Below are 23,607 nucleotides of genomic sequence, written 5' to 3' on the forward strand. Positions count from 1 at the left end.
TTTCGAGTAATGGTGATCTCAAGAAAGTTCAGTTCCCATTAACAAGTGGAGGAATTTCTCAAGTTTTCTTTGATTGAGGCCATAGTTAACCAATCTCAGGCAGAGAGGGTAGGTTTTTTCTTCATGAATTATTCCTGAAATGGCATTTTCATAGACTAGAACAAAGGCTTTTTTTTCTTTTTTTTTCCCAAGTATTTCTTCTTTGCTCTCAAAATGGAGGATATGTATTGAACTCGAGGAAATATATATTGAGAGCGAAAAAAAGTTAAAACTAAGCTATACTGTTTCTCTCTTACTAAGGTAGATGACTTTTTAATGATCCTCAATCTTTTAAAAATATTAAAATGTTTAAAACTTTTCAATGTAATGTCTAGTTTTCTTTAAACTAACTCAAAAAAAAACATGGAACTTAATTATTAAACTTGTCTCATAATCCACAGTAGTACTAATAAAGAAAATGATATTAGGGCTTTTTAACTTCTGAAAGATTCTTCACAGGAAAAGGTGAGATCAGTGTGAACAGTTAATTCTAATGTAAAGTTTTTGCTAGTTTTTATTTTCAAAGATAAAGAAGTGACAAAATTTGTATTGCAGAATTAAAATACAGTAAGTGGCGGTTATAGTGATCACGTTTTCAAATTGAATTTTGATTCTAATAAGCGAAAATCAACAAATATTATCTAGAGGCTATAAAAATAAAGATATAAAGCACAAATTTACACTTTATTAACAAAGGTTTATTACCAATTAAATGATATGTAAAAATCTGAAGAATATTCGATTTTTACTTTCTGAACAAAAAAATAAATTTATTGCCAGGTTAGCAAAATAAAAATAAATTTATATTCATGTACATAGCTTAATATTAATTAAACATAACACTTTGTAATATGATTATAATTTAGAATAGTCACTTATTTTAGATTGCTTTAAATTATCACTACAAAGTCTGTTTATAGATTTTTCAATATTGTATAACAGTCTATATTCACGATCACTTGCACCAGTTTCTTCCACGAGTTTGATATTTTGTAACTGGAATTCGTTCGGGTTCATCTTCATTTTCTTCCTCCTTGGCGAAAGTATCTGTAACAGACTGGGCAATTCCTTCATCTGTTAAAGCTGTAGTAACTTGTAGATCAACATCTATGTCCATCCAATCATTAAACTCCTATTCACCTGTGTCTTCAGGCTTTTCAACTTGATCAGTATTGTGACTTAGTTGCCCATCATGAATAATTAATCCACATTTTTTGAAACAGTTGCTAATGCAGGTTTTGGAAACATCATTCCAGGCACTCATTGTCATGTGAAGTGCATCTAGAACAGTTATCTGCTTTGTGATATCGGATGATGTTCCCAAACCTTCATCTATAGGCTGGATAATTCTTTGCCTCATATCCAATCTATGAAAGGTTTTTATTATTCCCTGGTTGAGAGGTTGAATCAGTGATGTGGTGTTTGAAGGTAGAAAAACTAATTCAGTGTTTTTGAAAGTCAACTTTGGATGAGCTGGGAAGTTGTCCAAAACCAGTGCAATTTTTTATCCAATTTCAAATCCCATTTACGAAGATAATCTTCAAATAAAGAAGCTGTCATCCAAGCATTTGTATTATTGGCATATTCTTCAACAGGTAGCTGTTTTACTCCTTTAAAACATCTAGGCGATTTACTCTTGCCGGTAACTAACAGCTTCATCCTGATTGTTCCTGTCCTTGATCTTCTTTCCTGCAGACCCAGAGGAATTTTTAAAAATCATGCAGTAGTCTGGGGTAGCCCTGTAGTACAACCCTGTTTCATCTGTATTAAAAATGTCTTCAGGATTATAAGTGCTTAACATGGTTTGCCAAGAGGTTTTCAACCAGTTGTCAGCTGCAGAACCATTGGAATCCTGTTTTTCTCTGTGAAGTTTTTTGTAAACAATATCATGCCTCTCCTTCCATCTTGTCAGCCATTCGTCCGTCACCTTAAACTCTTTGTGTATTTTTTGAACAAAATCATTAGCTTTTTGAAGAAGCATGCTATGATTGATTGGCACATTAAATGAGCTGGCCTGTTTGAACTAAATGAACAAAGCTTCATCTACTGTTTGGCATTTCCCTTCACACTTCCTTTTTCTGGTTTCACTAATCACATTAGTGTTTAATGTGTGACATGATTTTAACAATTTTGATAAAGATGAGTGAGGCACTCCTAATTTTACTGCCGGTTCCCTTTGAGACATATTGCCTAAGTTTAATTTATCGTACATTTCAAAAATTCGTAACTTATCTTTTACATTCGGTTTCACTCTCTTTTTGTTCACTGACATTTGTTTTTTTGGTAGTAAAATTTAAAACACAGTAAAAAAGAGAAGTGTCAATCAATAACAAAGCACACAGCACACACAAATTGGGACTAACACAACACGTGCAAGTCAGATGAAGTTTAGATATAGAAATGAAGAGCAGATTTCAGTGAAGGGGAAACACATTTCACCATAATTACCATGAAAACACAGAATTCCAGCTATCGGTATTATTGCAAATGAATAAGATCGAGTTTACTACCCGTTTATTGCACTAATAGAAAAAGCCTAATAAACCGGAAACTGCAAATTGTTTTTGTTTTATGGTTGTGACTTCCAGAAATGTGCTTTAGAAAAATATCACAGAAGCGTTCAAAATTGAATCTTATAACCGAAAATGTGATTCTAGTAAATGATGAAATTGTAGTGCATTTTATTCATTTGGATCGGTTCTTCGAAATTTGATTCTATTGAGTGGCTGATTCTAATAACCAGTGATTACTATAACCGGCGCTTACTATACTTCAGTATCCCTGATTTCAACTTAATAAGTAATTTTAACAGTCCCATTGTTCTTTCTTTTTTTTTTTTTTTTTTTTTCTTAAAAAAAGAAGGCTGTGAAATTGTACTTTGTAGTTAGCTTTAATTACTTATTTATTTCTGTGCACTTAATGCTTTGAGGAAATCCGCCATAATCTCAAAGCATTTATGAATACTTTTGTGAAAGACCGCTGAGCTTATTTTTGCTTATGTTTTGTTTATTTTTTGAACTTTGTGAATATCCACTACCAATTCCTTAAATGCTGATCTCCATCTAATTCTTCTGAAGATAACTTACTTGATTTCAATTCTTCTTATATCTTACAAAAAAGGTTTCTTCTGCTTGTATGCAGTTTTTGATACATGCCTTTTCTATAGATACTTCCATGGGCACTATTCTTCTGAATTGGCTTCTATAATTCATGCTCTTTTTTTCAAACCAGTCCAAACATATGCCGTAACCAGTCAGCATCCTTTTACTGTCCAACTCCTAACTCACAAAACCAACTTTTTTTTTTCCCCTCATTTATTTGCTTCAACTTCTGTTTTTTGGAACAACTTCCCTTCATATGTAATTTCCTAACAATTACAGTCTACAGAAATTCATATCTAATGTCAACAAGTGTCTTCTTTCATCTTCTCAACCTTCAACCCATGCATGGTACTAATTACTATACACTGGTATTCAAAGAAAGTACATCACCCAGCAATATCACGTATCTAACCCTTTTTCATGATGGTATGTTACATTAATGACTAGCATCACAAATAGAAATATAAACAAAAGATATTTATTAATAGTTAAGGCAAAGCTAAGTAACATTTGACGGGTGCTCTCAAAATATTCCAAAACGAGCATTGCAACCTTTATACAACGGTTTTGGTAAATATGACAATTATGACTGAAATGTTATCAGAAGCCCTCAGTTTGCTTCAGTTTATCATTTTAAATGGAAAACAAAATTAAAAGTTCACCAGGTGCAAACTAATATTTAGTTGAACTGCCTCTGGCCCTGATGACAGCAGCACACCTTTGAGGCATTGACAAGACCAATTTCTGAAAATAATCAACTGATAGTTTGTGGTTCCAAACATGAATTATGGCTTCCTGAAGTTCATGAAAAGTCTTTGGTTTCTTTCTGGCAACTGCAGATGCCAACAGTTTTCTATAGGATTCAGGTCCAGGCTGTTTCCTGGCCAGCTAAGAGTTGTAATGGACTGTTCTTCCAACCATTTTTTCATCTGTAACAAATGTAAACACATTACTGTCAAACCTCTAATGCAGAAATGAAGCTGAAGTAACTACAGAAGTGTCTGCTTACACTTTTTGCCCGATAATAAGAAGCAGAGTTGTCCTGAAAGATGCAGTTACATGGCAGGTTGAAATGTTCTCTAATGGTTGGCAGCAGTTTGCCTTCCAATATAGCCAAGTATCCATTGGCATTTACGGAACTTTTTATAAACTGCAGGTGACCTACTCCACGATACAAAATGCACCCCATCCCCATATCATTTGGCTGGTAGGGAATTTCACTGTAGACACCATACAGTTCAGATGGTATTCTTCACCACGTCTATGACAAATCATTTATCTCCCGTCAGAGTCATGTAGATTGAATTTCTTCTCATCCAAGAAAATAACTGACTTCCACTGCTCGGGGGTCCATTTGACATGCTCCTCACACCAGATTAATCGGGCCTTTTTCATTTTTTGTGTGAGGAGGGCTTCTTCTTAGAACAATGGGCTACAAGTCCATTTTTGAAGATGCATCTTCTGACTGTTACTGCACTTGCTACCACTTCGGTATGTTCTTCCCATTCTCTTTTCAGCTCAGATGAAGAAGCTTTACAGTTTTTAAGGCACAAGCACTTCAAAACATGGTCCTGTTTTGGCATAGAGACTTGTTTGTATCCAGTTCCTTTTTTTTTCCTATCAGCAGAACCAGTATTCTTGAGTTTGGAAAGAAATCTACTCACTGTTGACTGATTACAAGATGCTCTATAAGCAATATGATGGGAAGAACATCCTTCCTCACATACAACAACAATAGCATTCTTTCTTTGTGGTGTCAACTGCATGTAACTCTCCATCCTGACACAAGCAAGGAATGACTGCAACTCTTGCAGAGTGTGCTTTTATAGCTGAAAGTAACAGGTGATGCAATATTACGTCATCACCTACGCATGTTAATCTTATCTGATGCAATCTGTAAGAAATATTGCCATATACAGGTGATCCTGCTTAACGCTGATAAATCGTTCCAGAAAAACAGAGCATTAAGTGAATCCGCGCTAAGCGAGCACCACATTACCATAAGGTAACATATGTATTTGTGAGTTGCGGTCGGTGCCATAGGATATTTCCTAATCAGTAATAAACGGTAGTAAAAAGATGAACAAATGTTGGTCAGAATATTTAATATTCAAATATTTGTACATACAGGTGACCCTCGCTTAACGCTGATAATTTGTTCCGGAAAAACAGAGCACTAAGTGAATCTGCGCTAAGCGAGCGCCGCATTCCCATAAGGTAACATATGTATTTGTGAGTTGCGATCGGTACCATAGGATATTTCCTAATCAATAATAAATGGTAGTGAAAAGATGCACAAATGTCGGTCAAAATATTTAATATTCAAATATTTGTACATATAAAATATTCTGCATTACATACATATATAATTATGTGGTAACTATTTATGTATCAAAATTAAACTTAAAATTCCAATTGAAATCATGAATTTAATTGATCTAAATTGATTTTAATTGATTTAATTTAATTGATGCATTTAATCATGAAAAATGTGTCCATTTTGGATTGAACTTTGGCCCTCTTCCAAATAAACTAAAAGGGGTATTAATTTTAAATCCCCCGCTGCATTACCACCCAACAATAAAGTCAACCGATCCTTTGCCACTTTGAAACCTGGCATGTTTTTTTCTTCTTTCAATATGAAACTTCTTTTAGGCATTTCTTTCCACAAAAGTCCTGCTTCATCAGGCATTCGTTTCCACAAAAGTTCTGCTTCATCTATGTTAAAAACTTGTTGAAAAGTATAACACACAATACCCTTCTTCAATAATTTTAACAAGTTCTTTTTTGAAAGTTTCGGCTCCTTGATCTGCACTTGAGGCTTCTCCCTGGATTTTAAATCTATTCAACCAGCCCTTACCAGTTTTAAATGGTTCCACATTTTTTTTTTTTTAGGTGAGTTTTCTTCAGATAATCATATTGGCTAATCTCTCTCTCTCTCTCTCTTTTTTATAATATTTAACTTAACTTGAATTCTGCATTGGATATTATCTTCAATAAAATTAGTCTTTCCATTTCAATCTTAATAGCCGGCCTAGCCCTAGTTGCTTACAGTGGAACAGCTATCTTTCCCGCTGCTAAAATTAATTCTTTATTTTTTTATAATTGTTCTTACAGTTAAACTTGCAAGTCTTAAATTATGGTATACAACCGCTTGTCGTTGACCGGAATCGATTCACTTCAAAACGTCTAATTTAATTTTCAAATTCAATCTTTTTCTTACATTTATAGTCTTCGTACTGTGCCCAGATGTTGCTTTTTCATTCCTATCGGCCATTATTAACTCTTCGAAAATGTAACTGCGTTGGTTGCATTAATTACGATACAATGTTCAAGTAAACTGTCCGTTACGCACAATGTCTAATACTGTACTGAGTGATGTCTACACTTCGGATAAATGCATATAACGCAAATATTACAAGCAATATACTTGATCATTTTTTAAAATGTTGATCTCGGAACTACGTAACAAGTCATCATCATCATCATCAGCCATTTTCAATCCACTGCAGGATGAAGGCCTCTCCAGCAACTTTCCGGTTCCTTCTGTTTTGAGCACTGGCCATCCATTTACTACCCAAAAACTCATGAATTTCATCTATCCATCTCCGCCTTTGTCTTCCAGGTTTTCTTCTAGCTCCTCTTGGGTACCATTCTGTTATTTTCTTAGTCCATCTGTCATCATGTCTTCGAGCTATGTGTCCTGCCCAAGACCATTTTAGTTCTTTAGTTTTGATAAGAATGTCCTTTACTTGAGTTTGCTGCCTAATCCATGTGTTTCTCTTCTTATCTAACAGTCTGATTCCCAATATAATTCGTTCCATTCTTCGCTGTGTAGTTCTCAGCTTCTCTTCCATTCTTTTGGTGAGTGCCCAAGTTTCACTTCCATAAGTCATGGTGGGGAGTATACATTGATTCATTATTTTACGTTTCAGACAAACTGGGATATTGCTCTTCAGTATGTGACTATATTTCCTGAATGCTCTCCATCCAAAATTTATTCTTCTCTTTACTTCCAGCCATTTATCATTATTACAGTTAATAACTTGTCCCAGATAAGTATATGACTCCATCTTTTCAATTACTGCTCCTTCAATCATTATTTCCCTTTCCGTGGCATACTTGTTCATCATTACTTTTGTTTTAGCCATATTCATCTTTAGTCCAAAATCCTTACTAACTGTGCATAACTGATTAAGATTTTCCTCTAATTCTTTGGGATCGTGGCTTATGACCACAATGTCATCTGCAAATCGTAAATGGTTTAGGTACTCTCCGTTCACATTGACTCCTTTCTGCGACCAGTCTAATCTTCTGAAAGCTTCCTCAAGGGCAGTAGTAAACAGCTTCGGAGATATTGTGTCTCCTTGTCGAACTCCTTTCTCAATTTTAAATTTGCTACTGTCTTTGTCTAGTCTAATAAAGGAGGTAGCACTCTCATATATTTTCTTCAAAATCATAATATATGGGGTATCTATGCCTTGTCTTTCCAGTGCCCGAAACATTGCCTTATGCTGTATGGAGTCAAATGCCTTTTCATAATCCACAAATGCCAGGCATAATGGTGTTTTATATTCATTTGCTTTCTCCATTAGCTGTGATATTACGTGAAGGTGATCCATAGTTGAGAATCCTGTCCTAAAGCCAGCTTGCTCTTTCGGTTGATTCTCATCAAGTATTCTTTCTAATCTGTTAGTAATGACCCTTGTGAACAACTTGTAGATATGGGATAACAAGCTAATTGGTCTATAATTTCCAATTTCTGATTTATCTCCTTTCTTATGCAGCAAAACTATGATTGCATTATTCCACTGCTTAGGCGTCACACCTTTTCTAATGCACTTTGTGAAGAGCCTTGCTAGTTTTTGTGTTATGTCTCTTCCTCCCAATTTTAACAACTCTACAGTAACTTCATCTTCCCCCCGGGGCTTTCCGATTCTTCATTTTCTTCAATGCATGTTCTACCTCATCAGGAAGAATATCGGGTATGTCGTATGTGTTGCTACTTTGCAATCCATCTTCCCCACTGCTGGTATCATTCCCTCGCTCCTTGTATAATTCTCTATAGTAGTCTTCTGCTATTTGAATTATGCCTTCTCTGCTGTTTATAAGTACACCATCGCTATTCTTCAGTTTCAGTATCATTTGTCTTTCTGTATTACTGCTCATGGCTGCTGATTTAAATCCTTTGTTTTCCCTTAATGCTTGTTCTACTTTTCTTGTGTTAAATCTTCTTATGTCCTCTCTGAGTCTCTTTCTAATGGCTTTGCATAACTCAGTATACTCAATTTTCTCCCTGTCAGTGTTTTTCTTGCTCTTAATTTGTCGTCTTTGGTTCATCATGACAAGTGTTTCTTGACTAATTTTTTCTTCTTTGGATTTCTGTTTCCCTATAGGTTTCTTGGGCTTTATCACTTTCAGAAAGTTGTAATATTCCTCGTCGATATCTTGGTCCTGAGCAGTCTGCAGAAGCTCAAACTTGTTCTTAAGTTCCAGTACATACTGCTTTTTCTCCTCCTCTGTTATCTCAAAGACCTTTGTATTATTTACTCGAGTCAGTTTTTTCCTTTCCTTTCCTACATCTATATCAAGTGTACATTTTACCGTTCTGTGATCACTTCCAACATTTACCTTATTCAGGACGGTAACATCATTCACAATATATCTTCTGTTAGTGAGGATGAAGTCGATTTCATTAGTTGTTAATCCATTTGGACTCTTCCATGTCCACTTTCTGTTCACCCTTTTCTTGAAAAAAGTGTTCATTACTGACAGTCCTTGAGATTCTGCAAATTCCACAAGTCTTTCACCTCTTTTATTTCTTTCACCAATTCCAAAATTTCCTATAGTTTCTCTTTCTGCACTGTTTTGCCTTTTTCCAATCTTAGCATTGAAGTCCCCCATAATAATAGTGTAGTGGGTTTTCTGCTCATCTAGAAGTCTCAATTTCGGTGTACATTTCTTCAACCTCTTCATCATCATGGCTCGATGTTGGTGCATAAATCATTATAATCTTTAGCTTGTACCTCTTAGAAATCTTGAGTATTAGTCTTGACACCCTTGGTGATGTACTTTTGAATTCCAAAATGTTTTTAAAATCTTTATAGACCAGAAACCCAACTCCACCTTCACTCCTTTCACTGTTTCCATTGGTGTACAGCAGATTTCCACTTGATAAACTTATAAGTGATTCATTTCTTCTTCTTCTTTCAGCCAAACCGATGATATTCCAATTCACATTTTCTAATTCCTTTTCCAGCTCTAATATCCTGTCTTCACCGATGAGTGATTGTACGTTATAACAGGCCAAGTTCAGTTTCCGTGCATGGCAGCCTGGTCGTACCCAGAGATTCTTAGCACCCTCTGCTTCCACTCTGAACCTCTCGCTGCCGTAAGAGGGAGAGTGAAAGCTGCTGGCGACTGAGGGCCATTTGTATTGTTGTGCTCTCATATGCTGGAGGGTTTGGTCTTTTCCTCTTCACGCTGACCAGGCATCTTGAAGAGAACCACTCTACACGTTCGTTGCCACCTAAGTGACATAACAGGGCTTACCATCGAGAAGGTGTGCATGAGTGGATTTTAGGGAGGCAGGCCAACCGGACTTCTCCTAAATTTTCTGTAATAGAGAGATTGGATCCATCAGTGTTTTAGGCTGAGTGTCTGATAACACACAGGATACCTGTTCCCCTCTAAGCCCCACGTAACAAGTCACGGTACTGCAATTAAATTAGCGTGCGAGAAAATTTCACTAAGTGTGGGAAAATTTTTCAAGTCAGCGTGGGAAACGTTTTAATGCTGTTTTGCTATTCATTTTCAAGCTATCGACTCCATCAAATGAAACGATTTCATTAAATATGCCATTAAAAATGGAATCTGTAAAAGAGTGTTATGGATTTCATTAAAAATGGAATCTGTAAAAGAGTGTTATGGTGATCTGTGCAGCGTTATAGCGAATCAGCATAAAGCGAACCGCGTTATAACAGGGGCCTGCTGTATAAAATATTCTGCATTACATACATATATAACTACTTTCGTATCAGAATTAAACTTAAAATTACAATTAAATCATCGTGCCCACCAAATACAGAAGATGCTGAAAGGTCAGGGAATGACCATCGCATATCCCCGTATCAATATGGCCTTAGTTGCTAATGCTCCTAAAAACCAAATAACAAACAAACAATTAAATCATGAATTTAATTGATCTAAATTGATTTAATTTAATTGATGAATTTAATCATGAAAAATATGTCGATTTTGGGTTGTACTTTGGCCCTCTTCCTGGTAAACTAAAAGGGGTTTTAAATCCCTGCAGCATTACACCCAACAATAAAGTCAACTGATCCTTCACCACTTTGAAACCTGGCATGTTTTTTTCTTCTTTCAATATGAAACTTCTTTAAGGTATTAGTTTCCAAAAAATCCTGCTTCTTCTATGTTAAAAACTTGTTGCGAAGTATAACACATAATACCCCTCTTCAATAATTTTAACAAGTTCTTATTCAAAAGTTTCGGCTCCTTGATCTGCACCTGCAGCTTCTCCCTGGATTTTAAATCTATTTAACCAGCCCTTACTAGTTTTAAATGGTTCCACATTTTTTTTTATAATATTTAGCTTAACTGAATTCTGCATTGGATATTATCTTCAATAAAATTAGTTAAAGTCTCTCCATTTCAATAATAATAGCCAGGTATCCCTAGTTGCTTGCAGTGGAACAGCTGTCTTTCCCACTCTAAAAATTAATTCTTTATTTTTTATAATTGTTCTTACAGTTAAACTTGCCAGTCCTAAATTATGGCACACATCCGCTTGTCGTTGACCGGAATCATAAATGTAACTGCGTTGGTTACATTAATTATGATTCAATGTTCGATTAAACTGTCCGTTACGCACAATGTCTAATACTGTACTGATTGATGACTAGACTTCAGATAAATGCATATAATGCAAATATTACAAGCAATATACTTGATCATTTTTTAAAATGTTTATCTCGGAACTATGTAAATTAGCATGGAGAAAATTTCTCAAGTCGCCGTGGGAAACTTTTTAATGCTGTTTTGCTATTCATTTTCAAGCTATTGACTCCATCAGATGAAACGTTTTTGTTAAATATGCAATCTGTACGCTGGTAAAAGAGCGTTATAGTGATTTGTGACAGTGTTATAGTCAGATATGGGTTATAATATAAGAACAGCGTTATAGCGAATCAGCGTAAAGCGAACCGCTTTATAATGAGGGTCTGCTGTACTTACGTTAATCAGACGACGATTACAATTTTAAGGGGTGATGCACTTTCTTTGAACACCAGTGTAGGTTCTAATACCTCTTGTGCTTGAGGTTTTCATAAAAAAAAATTTAATCAATTACATTATTTTCTATATTCCTAAATGTTTTGTTTGTTTGTTTGTTATTTGGTTTTTAGGAGCATTAGCAACTAAGGCCATATTGCTCCGGGTATATGTGGTGATCATTCCCTGACCTTTCCGCATCCTCCGTATTTGGTGGACACGGGCTCGAACCCCGGTCTAATCAAGAAGTGTGTGCTACGCACTACTGCTCCTGCCCATCTGGCTACGGAGGCGCCAAAAAAAAAAAAAAAAAAAAAAATTTTTGGAAATGGCCATTATCTTCAAAACATTTATTAATACTTGATTGATTTGATCTTGCTTGCAAAAACACCCTATCATATCTATAACACTTTGTAACAAAAGTTTTTTTTTTTTTTTTTACTTAATACATAGATATGTATATTTGATAGGACACCTAGAAATAGATGCAAAAAAAATTTTTACACTAATATATTCCACCCAACCATATGTTTGAATAACTTCAGTATGATGTTAATTTTCAAGTTTATTAAATATTTTATATTGTAGATTGGTGCCTCTCTGATTCACAGACTCAAGAAAGCAGCTGGATACACAGAAGAATTATTAGATGGTTTGGAGACAGTTCTTCTCCTTGTAGTCCCTTCTCCATACATCATCTGGTATCTTTGGGAAGAGCATATGGACGAAAACCCGGTGATTGGTATGGGCCAGTACATGTTGCACATGCACTCAGGTTAGTAGTCCACAGTTTATTCTCCATGGTGATGTGCAGAAATCAACCTCTTACTTATCCTGTACAAAAAAAGTAATGTAAACATTTTTGAAAAGTTCCTAGTCAAGGAGTTGAAGATATAATTGAAATAGCCCATGATGAACACTTAAGAGTTTGTAGCAGCTACAATGGGTTGTACTTTAATCAAGTCCTTTAATGTGGCATATGGAAACTCAAGAAAGTCTAACTTGTGTCAGGTGTGAACAAGCACAAGTGCCTGTGATGCACATTTTGAAAAAGTGCAGAAAAATTGTGATCAACAGTGTTGTTGCTGCAAAAAATCTGATCAGAGGTAACTGTATACAATTTAAGCAAGGCAGTCAAAGTTCTAGAAAAATTTCAGATGAATTCTCTTGGTACTGAAAAAGATGACAGGTTTAAAAGTAATTTGATGATCTTTGTGCATATTTTTAAAATCTCTTTTCTTAGAGAGGAGTTGCCAGCATGGGCACTATCTTTTTTTTGGGCATCTATAAATAGCAACAGTTTTATTTCAAAATGATTGTTACTAAATTCCAAGCTACAATTAGAGTTAACAGATTTCTATTCATAGGACTGCCTTCAAATTATCATGTCAACAATTAAATCCAAATTAGATTATCTGTGCCAAATATATCAGCCTCAGATTTATATTATATGTGTCTCTTTTAAAGTACTACTTTCTAATTTAATAAATATATACTTATATTTCAAGACACCTATTTTTGTATAAACTACTAAAGTTGGAGAGATAATATTAATTATCATAATATTAATATTAAATTAACTAGAATAAATAAAACTGGTATATTTCTACTAGTTTAGGCTTCTTAATTATAGTAGAGTATTCAAAGAAGAAAGCATATGCCACCATATGTAGGTCCAGTAGTTTTTTTTTTTTGTTACAGTTAACTTTATATTATGGTTAGGCTTCTCTTTCTAATTTCAGTATTAATTCTTAGAGTATGAGCACTTCATTTATTAGTAGATAATCAAGACAGTAGGATTTTAGTCCAGTTCTTTAATAGTTAATCATTAAAAAAGTTATTTTAAATTTAACATTAAAAGAAATCTATTATGCAATTTTTGTGCCACTTTTTTGATAATAATTTTCATTAGAAATATTTAATTAGATTAGAATTTTGCTGAATAAAAAACTGGAGTTCCCAATGGAAATAATTGACAGCAGCTCTCTGAAAAAAAATCAGCTCAGTATGCTGAGTGGAAAACCTAGAAAATATCCACGAGATTCTCAAACCCTAGAACTTTTATTTGCTAACTATAAAAAAAATTTCATACTGGACATAAAAAAAAGTTGTTCGTACAACATTTTTTGTGGTTGTAAATATGATTTGCAACAGAAACACAATCGTGTTATAGATGATAGATAAATAAAAATAAATAAACTTTCTGCTTATACTCTGGAATGACCACTTATGTGGCCATTCCAGAGTATATGCAGAACTCCTCTTTTTAACTCTTTTGACCTTATGGTCAGAAGAGTTAACAAAATGGAAATAGAATACAAGAACATCACAGTATTTAGTGGTCACATGAGCTTGAACCACAGCCTCTTAAATGAATATACTTCTGTACCCTTGTGGTTGACCACTTAGTTATAGCAGCTATCAAAAGGAGGTGAAATGAATTGACAACTTCACCACACAACAAACAAATTTAAGTAGGATCTTTCAGCAGCAACTAACTAGATGCAAGTCATACATTGCTTACCTTTATCAAATTCAAAATTGGTTTAATGTGAATCCTAAATTGATAAACAAGTTTGAAATAAAAGAAGTACAGCATAATTGTTTCTGTCGAAAGAATGTTTTTATTGTTGTTTTCCTTAAGGCAAGTATTCAAAAAATAAACAGTGCCACAAGCAGTCGAATGCTGCTGATCATATCCATTTGTTTGCTTCAGGGTATTCAGCTGTCTACTTTATATCCATACATTGTAAATGATTTTCATTAAAGGAATTATTTGATAATGAATTTGTCATCAAATCTTTTCAGCTTTACTTAATTTAAATTTTTAAATGTTATTACAATATATTTTTGCTCTTTTGAATTTTTTTTAAATAATTCGTTTCTACAGTTATCATTTTTTGAAGCACAGTATGTGGTAAATTATTATTTTTTACCTCATCTCTAGTAACTCAGTTTTTTAAACAGTTTTATTTAAAATATATTTACTTTAAATTACTGAACTTTAAAAAACCCATTTCAAAAAATGCAATTACTAATGTATGTTCTTTTCAGCAGCCGCTACATGGTTCTATTTTTGAACAGAATTTTCCATATTTATGTTTCAGTTTTATTATAAATAGTTTTTATCTAGTTTTAATAAATATTTTTGGTTTTAACATAGCCTTGTGATATATTAAATTAGGTTTGATGTATAGCTGCTTTTTTTATGGATTTTATACCCAAGCTCCAAGTCTTTCTTGGAAAAATTATGGATGTGGTCAAACTTTTAATCACTGACTCAACATTGTGGGAAACTTGTTTGAGGAAGTTTTTCATGATCACTGCTCAAACTGATGCATCAATTTGAGGGTTGATTTCTTCCAGTAATTAAAAAAATAATGATAATATAAAAAAAGCTTTGGTGCCACCACTGAACATAGGGAGAAAAAAAGTGCACTGAAATTTTTACAAAGGATTTGGATAAAAGGAAGCTATGTACAAGAATCATTCTGCAAAATTTAGCACCAAACCAAAAGGAAAATAGATCCATATTTTTGTTCCTATAGGTTGAAAGGGCCATGGAAGAGCATCATTATACAGACATTCAAAATGCTTTGAGCAGAGTTCAGGAACAGTATTCCTGAAAATGACTTCAACAAGCTTTAGTTATACTGGCTGTGGTGTAATGCTGTATTGGGGGGGGGGGTGAATTACTTTGGAGAAGTAAAGGACTATTAGTTTGTAAGTACTTTTCATTATTGCTTATCATATCAGAACTTTGTATGCATTTTGGAAATTGATTATATTATAGTGTATAACAAAAATTACTTGAGAAACTACATTTAAAAAAATATATAAAAGAATCAATTCTAGAAATTTTGGTAGACTAATCATACTGTAGAATCCTTTTTAAAAATTATATGAAAAGATTTTGTTTTACAGGGATGCATTAATAGAAGGGAGAAAGACATATGCAGAATTGAATGATATATGTGTATATGTTGCACCTGATGGAATTGGTGAGTTGTTTAATTATTATTAAACAACTCACCAATATTTATATCATTAAATTTTTATTTAATGATATAAATATTGGTGAGTTGTTACATTTTTATATCATTTGTGATATAAAATAATGTGATATAAAATAATGTTTTTAAAAAAATTATAAATATTAGTTGATTACTAAATGACTGGATCAAATTGGAAATTAGGGCAGTTTAATATGACATGATAATCACTTCCCTTTGCCTAGCCACAAATGCGAGGAAGAAAGCAATTCCACTTCCTTTCACATCTCTTACTTCATTCTTTTCCATATTGGGTGACCAATCCTAATATAGGCCATATTATGTCATTTAAATTTATAATGTGTTCATGGGCAATTTGCATTTTGTTCATGCAGAAAAATCTGCAATAAACACTACTCTCTGCCTGAGATTGGCTAACTGCAGTGCTAATTGAAGAGGCTTAAAGAAATCCCCCAGTCTCAGATAGGAATCAAACCCAAACCTTTCCAAATGAGTGATAGGCAGTGATATTTGCTGACTAAACTGCTGTGGAGGAATAGGGCAGTATGCATTAGTTCAAATAACGTACTGTGTTTACTTTCTTATGACCACTCTGTTAGAGGAGTTTACAATTAATCATTTTTACAGTGAATACAATTGTTAATCATATTCAGCACTGACACAGGCTTGAACCTTGTTCCACTCAAACCCTTTTGCTACTGCACTCTTTGACTTGACCACTTGGCTATGTAATGAATCTGTTTCATCCAGGTAAGAGGCACTGATATTTAAAAATGAAAAATTAGTTATTTGTTTCTTTGTTTGTATGGTGTTATAGTTTTGGTATATATTTTATATCAGTTACGCTCCTAAAGTTTATAATATTTACATCAAGAGACTAAAAACAAACTATATTTTCCTATGAACAGTACCTTTTGCATTAGTGAGGCACATGATGCAAGAAAACAAGCTTATACAGCATCAGCCAAAAAAAAAAAAAAAACCCTTCCCATTTCACCCATCCAGTCATTCCAAATGTTTGTCTAGTTCAGCCTTAAATTTATTTAAGCTATCAACTTCCACAACAACAGATGGGAGTCTGTTCCAGCAATCAACTACCTGCTGGCTAAAGGTAAAACTTCTGATCTAGTCTACAACTGTCTTTCCTCAATTTGAATCTATGCCCCCTTTTTACCATACTTTTTACGTAGGTTGCTGAATATTTTTCGGTACAGCAAGTCCTCAACTTATGTAGTTTTGACTTACGTTACGTTATTTATATTTTTTTTATATGACTGAAGGTTTCAATGAAGGGGACACATATTTCACTGTAATAACTTAAAAACCCACAGAATTCCAGCTATTGATATTATTGCAAATGTAATAAGATCGAGTTTACTACCTGTTTATAATTAGATGCACTAACAGAAAAGTCCAGTAACCTGGGAAATGCAAATTGTTTTTATTGTTTTATGGTCATGGGGTGATAATAGTGAATTTTTGCTTTAACCCCGTGAAGTTCTGTTTAGAAAATTTAATTTTGACTGTTATCGTGGTGCCAACTAAGAGAATAAGTGACAGCGATACTAGTAAATCTATCAAGAAAAGGAAAGCGATCGAGTTGGATCAGAAAATTAAAATAATAAGGATGTATGATAATGGCCAAATATTAACAAGTATTGCCCAGAATTCAGATTGTCAGTGGCAATGATGAACAAAGTAAAGGAGAAAAAAAAGACGAATACGAGAAGCGGTTGGCACCAATGAAGTCAACTATAATAACCACGGCTACAAAATACAAATCAGTTTTTACAGTACAATACCATGCGTTTTTTTTCTTCCTTTTATGTTTTCTTTTCTTATGTGCCAGGCGCCTCCGTAGCCAGGTGGGAAGGAGCAGCAGTGCATAGCACACGCTTCTTGATTGGACCGGGGTTCGAGCCCGTCACCACCAAATACGGAGGATGTGGAAAGGTCAGGATATAACCACCGCATATCCCGGAGCAATATGGCCTTGGTTGCTAATGCTCCTAAAAACCAAACAAGCAAGCAAGCTCTTATGTGCCACTCCAGCTACTTCACCACTGTCCTCAGATAAAAGTTTTTAATTGAACTAATTAAAAATATACAACTATTCTTCTGAAGATATTATGTAGTTTTTGTAATTTTGGCATATCAGGGATATAGTAGCAATATTTTTTTAGTCTTTCCCAAGTTACGTAAAACTCGACGTACATAAGAAGTCCAGGAACGTATCTCTTACGTATGTCGGGAACTTACTGAACAATTACCCCCAGGTCTTTTTCATTCTCCATCCCCCCTCCCTGAGTGTAGTACCACACAGTTGGTACATTTCTCTTGGGTTACTGCTACCCATATGGAGTACTTTGCATTTGTCAATGTTAAACTTCAGTTGTCACCTCTCAGCCTATCTGCCTAACTATTCTAGATCCTGTTGCAGTAGCATACTGTCTTTACTGTCATTAACAACCCTGCCAGCCTTTGTATCATCTGAAAACTTGGACATTAAGCCTGATATACCTTCATCAATATCATTGATAAATACACAAAACAACAATGGGCCCAGCACTGAACAAACCTAATGGACTCCGCTAATAACATTAGTCCACGTAGAACAGTGTCCATTTATTACCACTCTCTGCTGTCTACCACTCAACCATCCCTTTATCCATTGCAGTAACTTGCCCTTAATGCCATACTGCTCCAATTTGTACAACAGTCTTTCATGTGCAACAGTATCAAAAGCTTTCCTGAAATCTAAGTATATGATATCAAAATTTTGTTTTGCATTCAGTTCCTCTGCGACCACATTGTAGTATCCAATAAAATTGGTCAGACAAGACTTCACCATGCTGTGTCTGAACTATTACTGCTGTCTTGTCTAGGTGATCCTGTATCACCTCATTAACCAGTGACTCCATTATTTTCCCCTGAACAGAAGTTAAACTAACAGGTCTATAATTATTTGTGTCATCCTTTGAGAGAACCCCCTTTGTGAATTGGGGATACATTTGTACATTTCCAGTCCATGGGGACCTCCCCTGACTCTAAGGATGCTCTCATAATTATGGCTAAGGGTTTGCTTACTTCCCTTGCTGCCGCCTTCATTATAACTGGGTAGATTCCATCTACCCCAGGTGCCTTTTTTATGTTTAACTTCAACAATTTCTCCTCCAGTTTGCTCTCATTTATTACAAAATCACTTATCTTCTCTCCCCCCCCCCTTGACCAGGCTAGCCAGGTGGGTAAAGCGCCTGCCTGGCAACCCAAAGGTCGCGGGTTCGAATCGCGCCTCGGGCTTGGATCAGAGTAAATGCAAAAACTTTGGGAGGTGCATAATGGGCACAGAAGCCGATGCACCAACAACTAACAAAAAAAAAAAAAAACTTATCTCCTCATGTATGAATGTAGATGCAAAATACTCATTCAGTTTATCAGCTACTTGAGCAGGATCATCAATAGTCGAACCATCTATGTTAAGTGGACAAATCTGATTCATCCCCTTGCTTCTAGAGTTTATGTAAGTAAAGAACTCTGCTGTTTTTCTTTGCACCCTTTGCCAAAGATTTCTCATAATCTGCCTTTGCCTGCCTAACCTCCTTTGTGACTTGATTACAGAGTAGGTTATATCTGGGTGCCTCCATAGCCAGGTGGGAAGGAGAAGCAGTGCGTAGCACACACTTCTTGATTATAACGGGGTTCGAGCCCGTCACCACCAAATATGGAGGATGCGGAAAGGTCAGGGAATGACCACCGCATATTCCCGGAGCAATATGGCCTTAGTTGCTAATGCTCCTAAAAACCAAATAACAAACAAACAAACAACAGCAGCTTATATCTGTGTCTTGTGACAATTTATATGCATCCCGTGCATTTTTCTTTTCTGCCACAAGCCTAATTAATTCACCCGGCATTCATTTCAGCCTGAACCTTGAACAGTATTTCTTAGTTTGTATGAAAAACCTAGTAGCCTCCAAGATTAAGTCCCTGAAGGCTTCCTATTTAGAAATCACCATTGGTAATATCATCAGTTGATCCCACTGTATAGAATTTAAAAACTTTCTGAGACCTCTGTAGTCATCTTTATGAAAACAAAAACCCTTCCTTTTACCCTTGATGGTAGTTACATCTTTAAGTAAATCCCACATCAGCACACTGTGATCACTGTTACCTAGTGGTTCCTTTATCTGCAAATTCTTAATGCATAAATAATCACTGCTGATAATCAGATCAAGGGTATTACTCCCTCTGGTTGCCTCTTGAACATGTTGCTGTAGAAAACAATCCTCCAATAAATCCACAAAAGTCTTGCTAGCGTGCGTCATACCAATAACGAAGTTCCAGTCATTATCTGAAAGTTAAAACTCCCCCATTACAAGACATTCTTATTCACTGGCCCACTCTATTTCTCTGCACAACTGTTCATTGTACTCATCAGAGTCATTAGGCCTATAACATACTCCTACTCTCATTTTCCCTTTCTCAGTGTTTATGTCACACCAAACAGACTCAACGTTGCACTTTCCACGCGTGTCAACTGGATTCACTTCCTTAGATTTTGTTTCTTAACTAACAGCATAATCCCTCCTCCCTTCCTATCCTGTCTGTCCTTTCTGTACACATTGTACTCCCCAAATTCCAACTTGCGACTTCTCCCTTAAGATCTGGGAGAAGGCTTCTACACCGCCATCTGTCTACCAGCAACTCTTTGCATCACAGACAGCAGTATTCTGACTTTCTGCCAGTCTACACAGATGGCTCAAAGTTAGAATGTCATGCTGGATCTGCTGTTGTGTTCCCTCACAAAACATTATCCTATAAGATCCCACAAAAAACTAGCATATATACTGCAGAGTTGCATGCAATACAAACAGCCCTAGATCACATTCAAAATCGCGACTACCAGAGGTATATGATTTATTGCGATTCATCGAGCGTGTTACAGGCTCTGGTATCGGTGAGTTTTAACCCTCATCCGATCCTGTCCAGGATCCGGCAGATTCTTTTTTCTCTCATAGAATTGGAATATGATATTCGCTTTTGCTGGATCCCAAGCCACATTGGGATCCGGGGAAATGAATTGGCTGATGCCGCTGCCAAATCAGCCATTTCCCTGGATAATCATTGTCTGTCAGTCCCCTATACAGACTACAGGCAAATAATACGTTCTAAACTACTTTCCCAATGGCAAGATTCTTGGCACGGACAGGCCACAAATAAATTACATCGCATTAAGCCTGTAATCGCGCAATGGCAGTCCAGTCTACGCAGGGTCCGAAGAGAGGAAGTTGTTCTTGCTCGGCCCCGCATAGGTCATAGTCATCTAACACATTCCTATTTGCTGAGGGCGGATGACCCACCTATGTGCGAGATGTGTAATGTTATTTTAACCGTCAGTCATCTTTTTGTAGAATGTCCTGTTTTTATTGAAGCACGACACTTGTGTTGTACTGATTTTAATAATTTGACTGAGCCATTTACACTCAGTAAATGGCTGACATAGGTGACAGAGACAATATGTCTGACGTTTTTAACTTTTTACAATATATTAATGTTTATACAAAGATCTAAGTTTTATGCTTTTACTTTTATACCTTTTTAACATAATAATTAATTGTTTGACGTGGTAGCCTTTGCTACAAAAATGTTTAATAACGTTTTAAACTTGACTTGGCGCATTATGGCCTTAGCTGCCAATATGCCATTAAAAACCAAACCAACAACAACAACAACTCCCCAAATTCTAATTCTGCACTGTTCATATCTGTGTGACACCATGTCTCTGATATCCCAACAATATCTGCCTTTGATGTCTTGATCAGTACTTCAAATTCATCAATTTTATTTACTATACTTCTAGCATTAGTGTACATGCAAGTATACATGCACTTGTTCTTACTCTTAGTTACCCTAACACAGCCCATGTATTTACTTGTTCCATGATGACTCCCAGCAGCTATTGAAGTCCCCAGCAACTTGCTGTTTAGGCTGCTGCTCGTTACAATAGAAGCAGTGCAAGAATCACTTTCGCCTCTGCCTGCAGTTGCCGTTAATCTTTTAGTCTGTGTATCCCCCTCCCAATCTAGCAGTTTTCTAACCCACCTAACACTGCCTCGATAGCATCAGCAAATATTCTTGCACCCTTTCTATTAAGTGTATCCCATCCCTGTAGAAACAGTCTCTCCTGTTAGCAAGCACAAACCACGCTGAAAAAAATTCTACCCCGTGAGCCTTGCACAATCTCTCCAGGGCCTAATTGATCGACAAGGCTCTCATTATATATTCCCTCCTATCATGTCTGGACAGAATTCCAGACACTTTCAAATTTAACCCTAATTCGTGACTTTTTTTCCAGCATTGACCTGTACTTGTTAAGTAAATCTGTAGATCTCTTACTCTTAATGTCATTAGTGCCAGTGTGTACAACAATATCACCTTTTGTGTCCTTAAAACATGATATCTGCCCTACAACGTCATCAACTTTTGCCCCTGGCAGACACCCCTGGTCCTGTTCCACCTATCCTTTTTGCATAATATATTCCCTGTCTCCCTGACAATAGAGTCACCGACAATAACTAGTTCCTGTGGGGCCAGCATGTTCTGCCTTGGAGATTTGCCTCTGTGTTGCCTGGTGCACAGGAGTGAGCTCTGGTGTTGAGTTGTGCAGCTGAGAACTAGATGGGCTCCTCATATTAATTTCTTTGAGGGCATTTACCCTACGCCTCAAACTCTCAGACACTTATCAGAACACTGATTTGACACCTAATTTCTTCATAGTCTCAATGGATTGAATGGTGATTCAATTTACTTTGTCATGACCATAAATTGAAGTTTGCGGTCATGACTTACTATCTTGAAGTTTATGGGAAGATAAAAAAAAAAAAAAAACTGTGAATAGGGTTACCTGCAAGCTGCATGGTGGTTGCACACTGATGCAACACACTAAATTCTGTAATGCAGCTGAATATGGCTGCAGCTGGGTCTCAGCCTGCTTGGGACTCCCTCTCATAATGAGGTCACATATCTCTATTCTGGAATACAAATTATGCTTTATATCTGTTAGAAAAACTTGAAGAGCCACCACACAGACAATTCAAAGAAATTTATTTTTCAGGGGAAATACACCTCTTAATGCTCACCAATAAGAGATCACATTGTCTTACTGTTGGTAAAGGATGTGTGGGAGGTGTGTAAGGATTATTTTTCAGATGTTCGCTCCGTAGTTTATAAAAATTTATTAAAACTATCAAAAATGGTTTTATTAAGCTTATTTTATATTTGTAAAATCAAATCTATTTAATATAATAATTATCTTTTATTAAATTGTTTATTTTTCCAGTTCATGTGTAAAAATCAGTCACATATAATTGTTATTATTAATGATTATAATCATTAATTATTTTTGTATGGCAACCAGCTGCATAACAGCGTATGGTAAGCACATAAAACATCAGCGAAGGTAAGCATGCCAAGCAATATTTGTTCCATACAATGAGGGAAAAAAATTTGTTCTCTTTGGGGGGGGGTGAGAGAGAGAGAGAGAGAGAGAGAGAGAGAGATGCAAAGAAATGAATCGAATGTGGAAATATTTTTGAAAATAAATTTATATTTAATTTTCAACTTTTTCCTGTGATTTGTTGTACAGTATGCTCCTTTACTCATATGATCATCACCACTGTCTAGTTGTCTTTTATGTTGCATTTCGTTGGGATGCTCTGTCGTAGGCTGTGTAATATGTGATACATAATTTATTCACAGCAGGCCCTTTTATAATGCGATTTGTTATAACCTGTTCTTATATTATAACTCATATCTCATTCTAATGCAGTCACAACTCACTATAACACTCCTTTACCAGTGTACAGATTAAATTTTTGGCATGTTTAATGAAAATGTTTATCTGATGTAGTCAATAGCTTGAAAATGAATAGCAAAACAGCATTAAAAAGTTTCTCACACCACAAAATTTTCGCACGCTCAGTGAAATTTTCTTCCACGCTTATTTAATTGCAGTATTCTGGCTTGTTACGTAGTTCCGAGATCAACATTTTAAAAAATGATCAAGTATATTGCTGTAATATTTGTGTTATGCATTTATCTGAAGTCTAGTCATCACTCAGTACAGTGTTAGGTAATGGACAGTTTACTCGAACATTATATAA

The 23,607-nt window shown here is 35.5% G+C and overlaps 1 protein-coding gene across 2 annotated transcripts in view; it reads left to right on the plus strand.

The window, feature by feature from the left end:
* LOC150086131 (cysteine protease ATG4C-like) overlaps positions 1–23,607 on the plus strand; it is a 111,977-nt gene that overhangs the window by 34,618 nt on the left and 53,752 nt on the right. For both annotated transcript variants that reach the window (XM_090373735.1, XM_090373736.1), the window contains 2 exons: positions 12,021–12,207; positions 15,357–15,433. In XM_090373735.1, coding sequence (XP_090229861.1) covers positions 12,021–12,207; positions 15,357–15,433 — 264 coding nt within the window. The remainder of the gene's footprint in view (positions 1–12,020; positions 12,208–15,356; positions 15,434–23,607) is intronic.

This window comes from Mastigoproctus giganteus, chromosome 5 (assembly GCF_048544385.1).
Source record: "Mastigoproctus giganteus isolate SK-2022 chromosome 5, ASM4854438v1, whole genome shotgun sequence".
In the NCBI taxonomy this organism is placed as follows: domain Eukaryota; kingdom Metazoa; phylum Arthropoda; class Arachnida; order Uropygi; family Thelyphonidae; genus Mastigoproctus; species Mastigoproctus giganteus.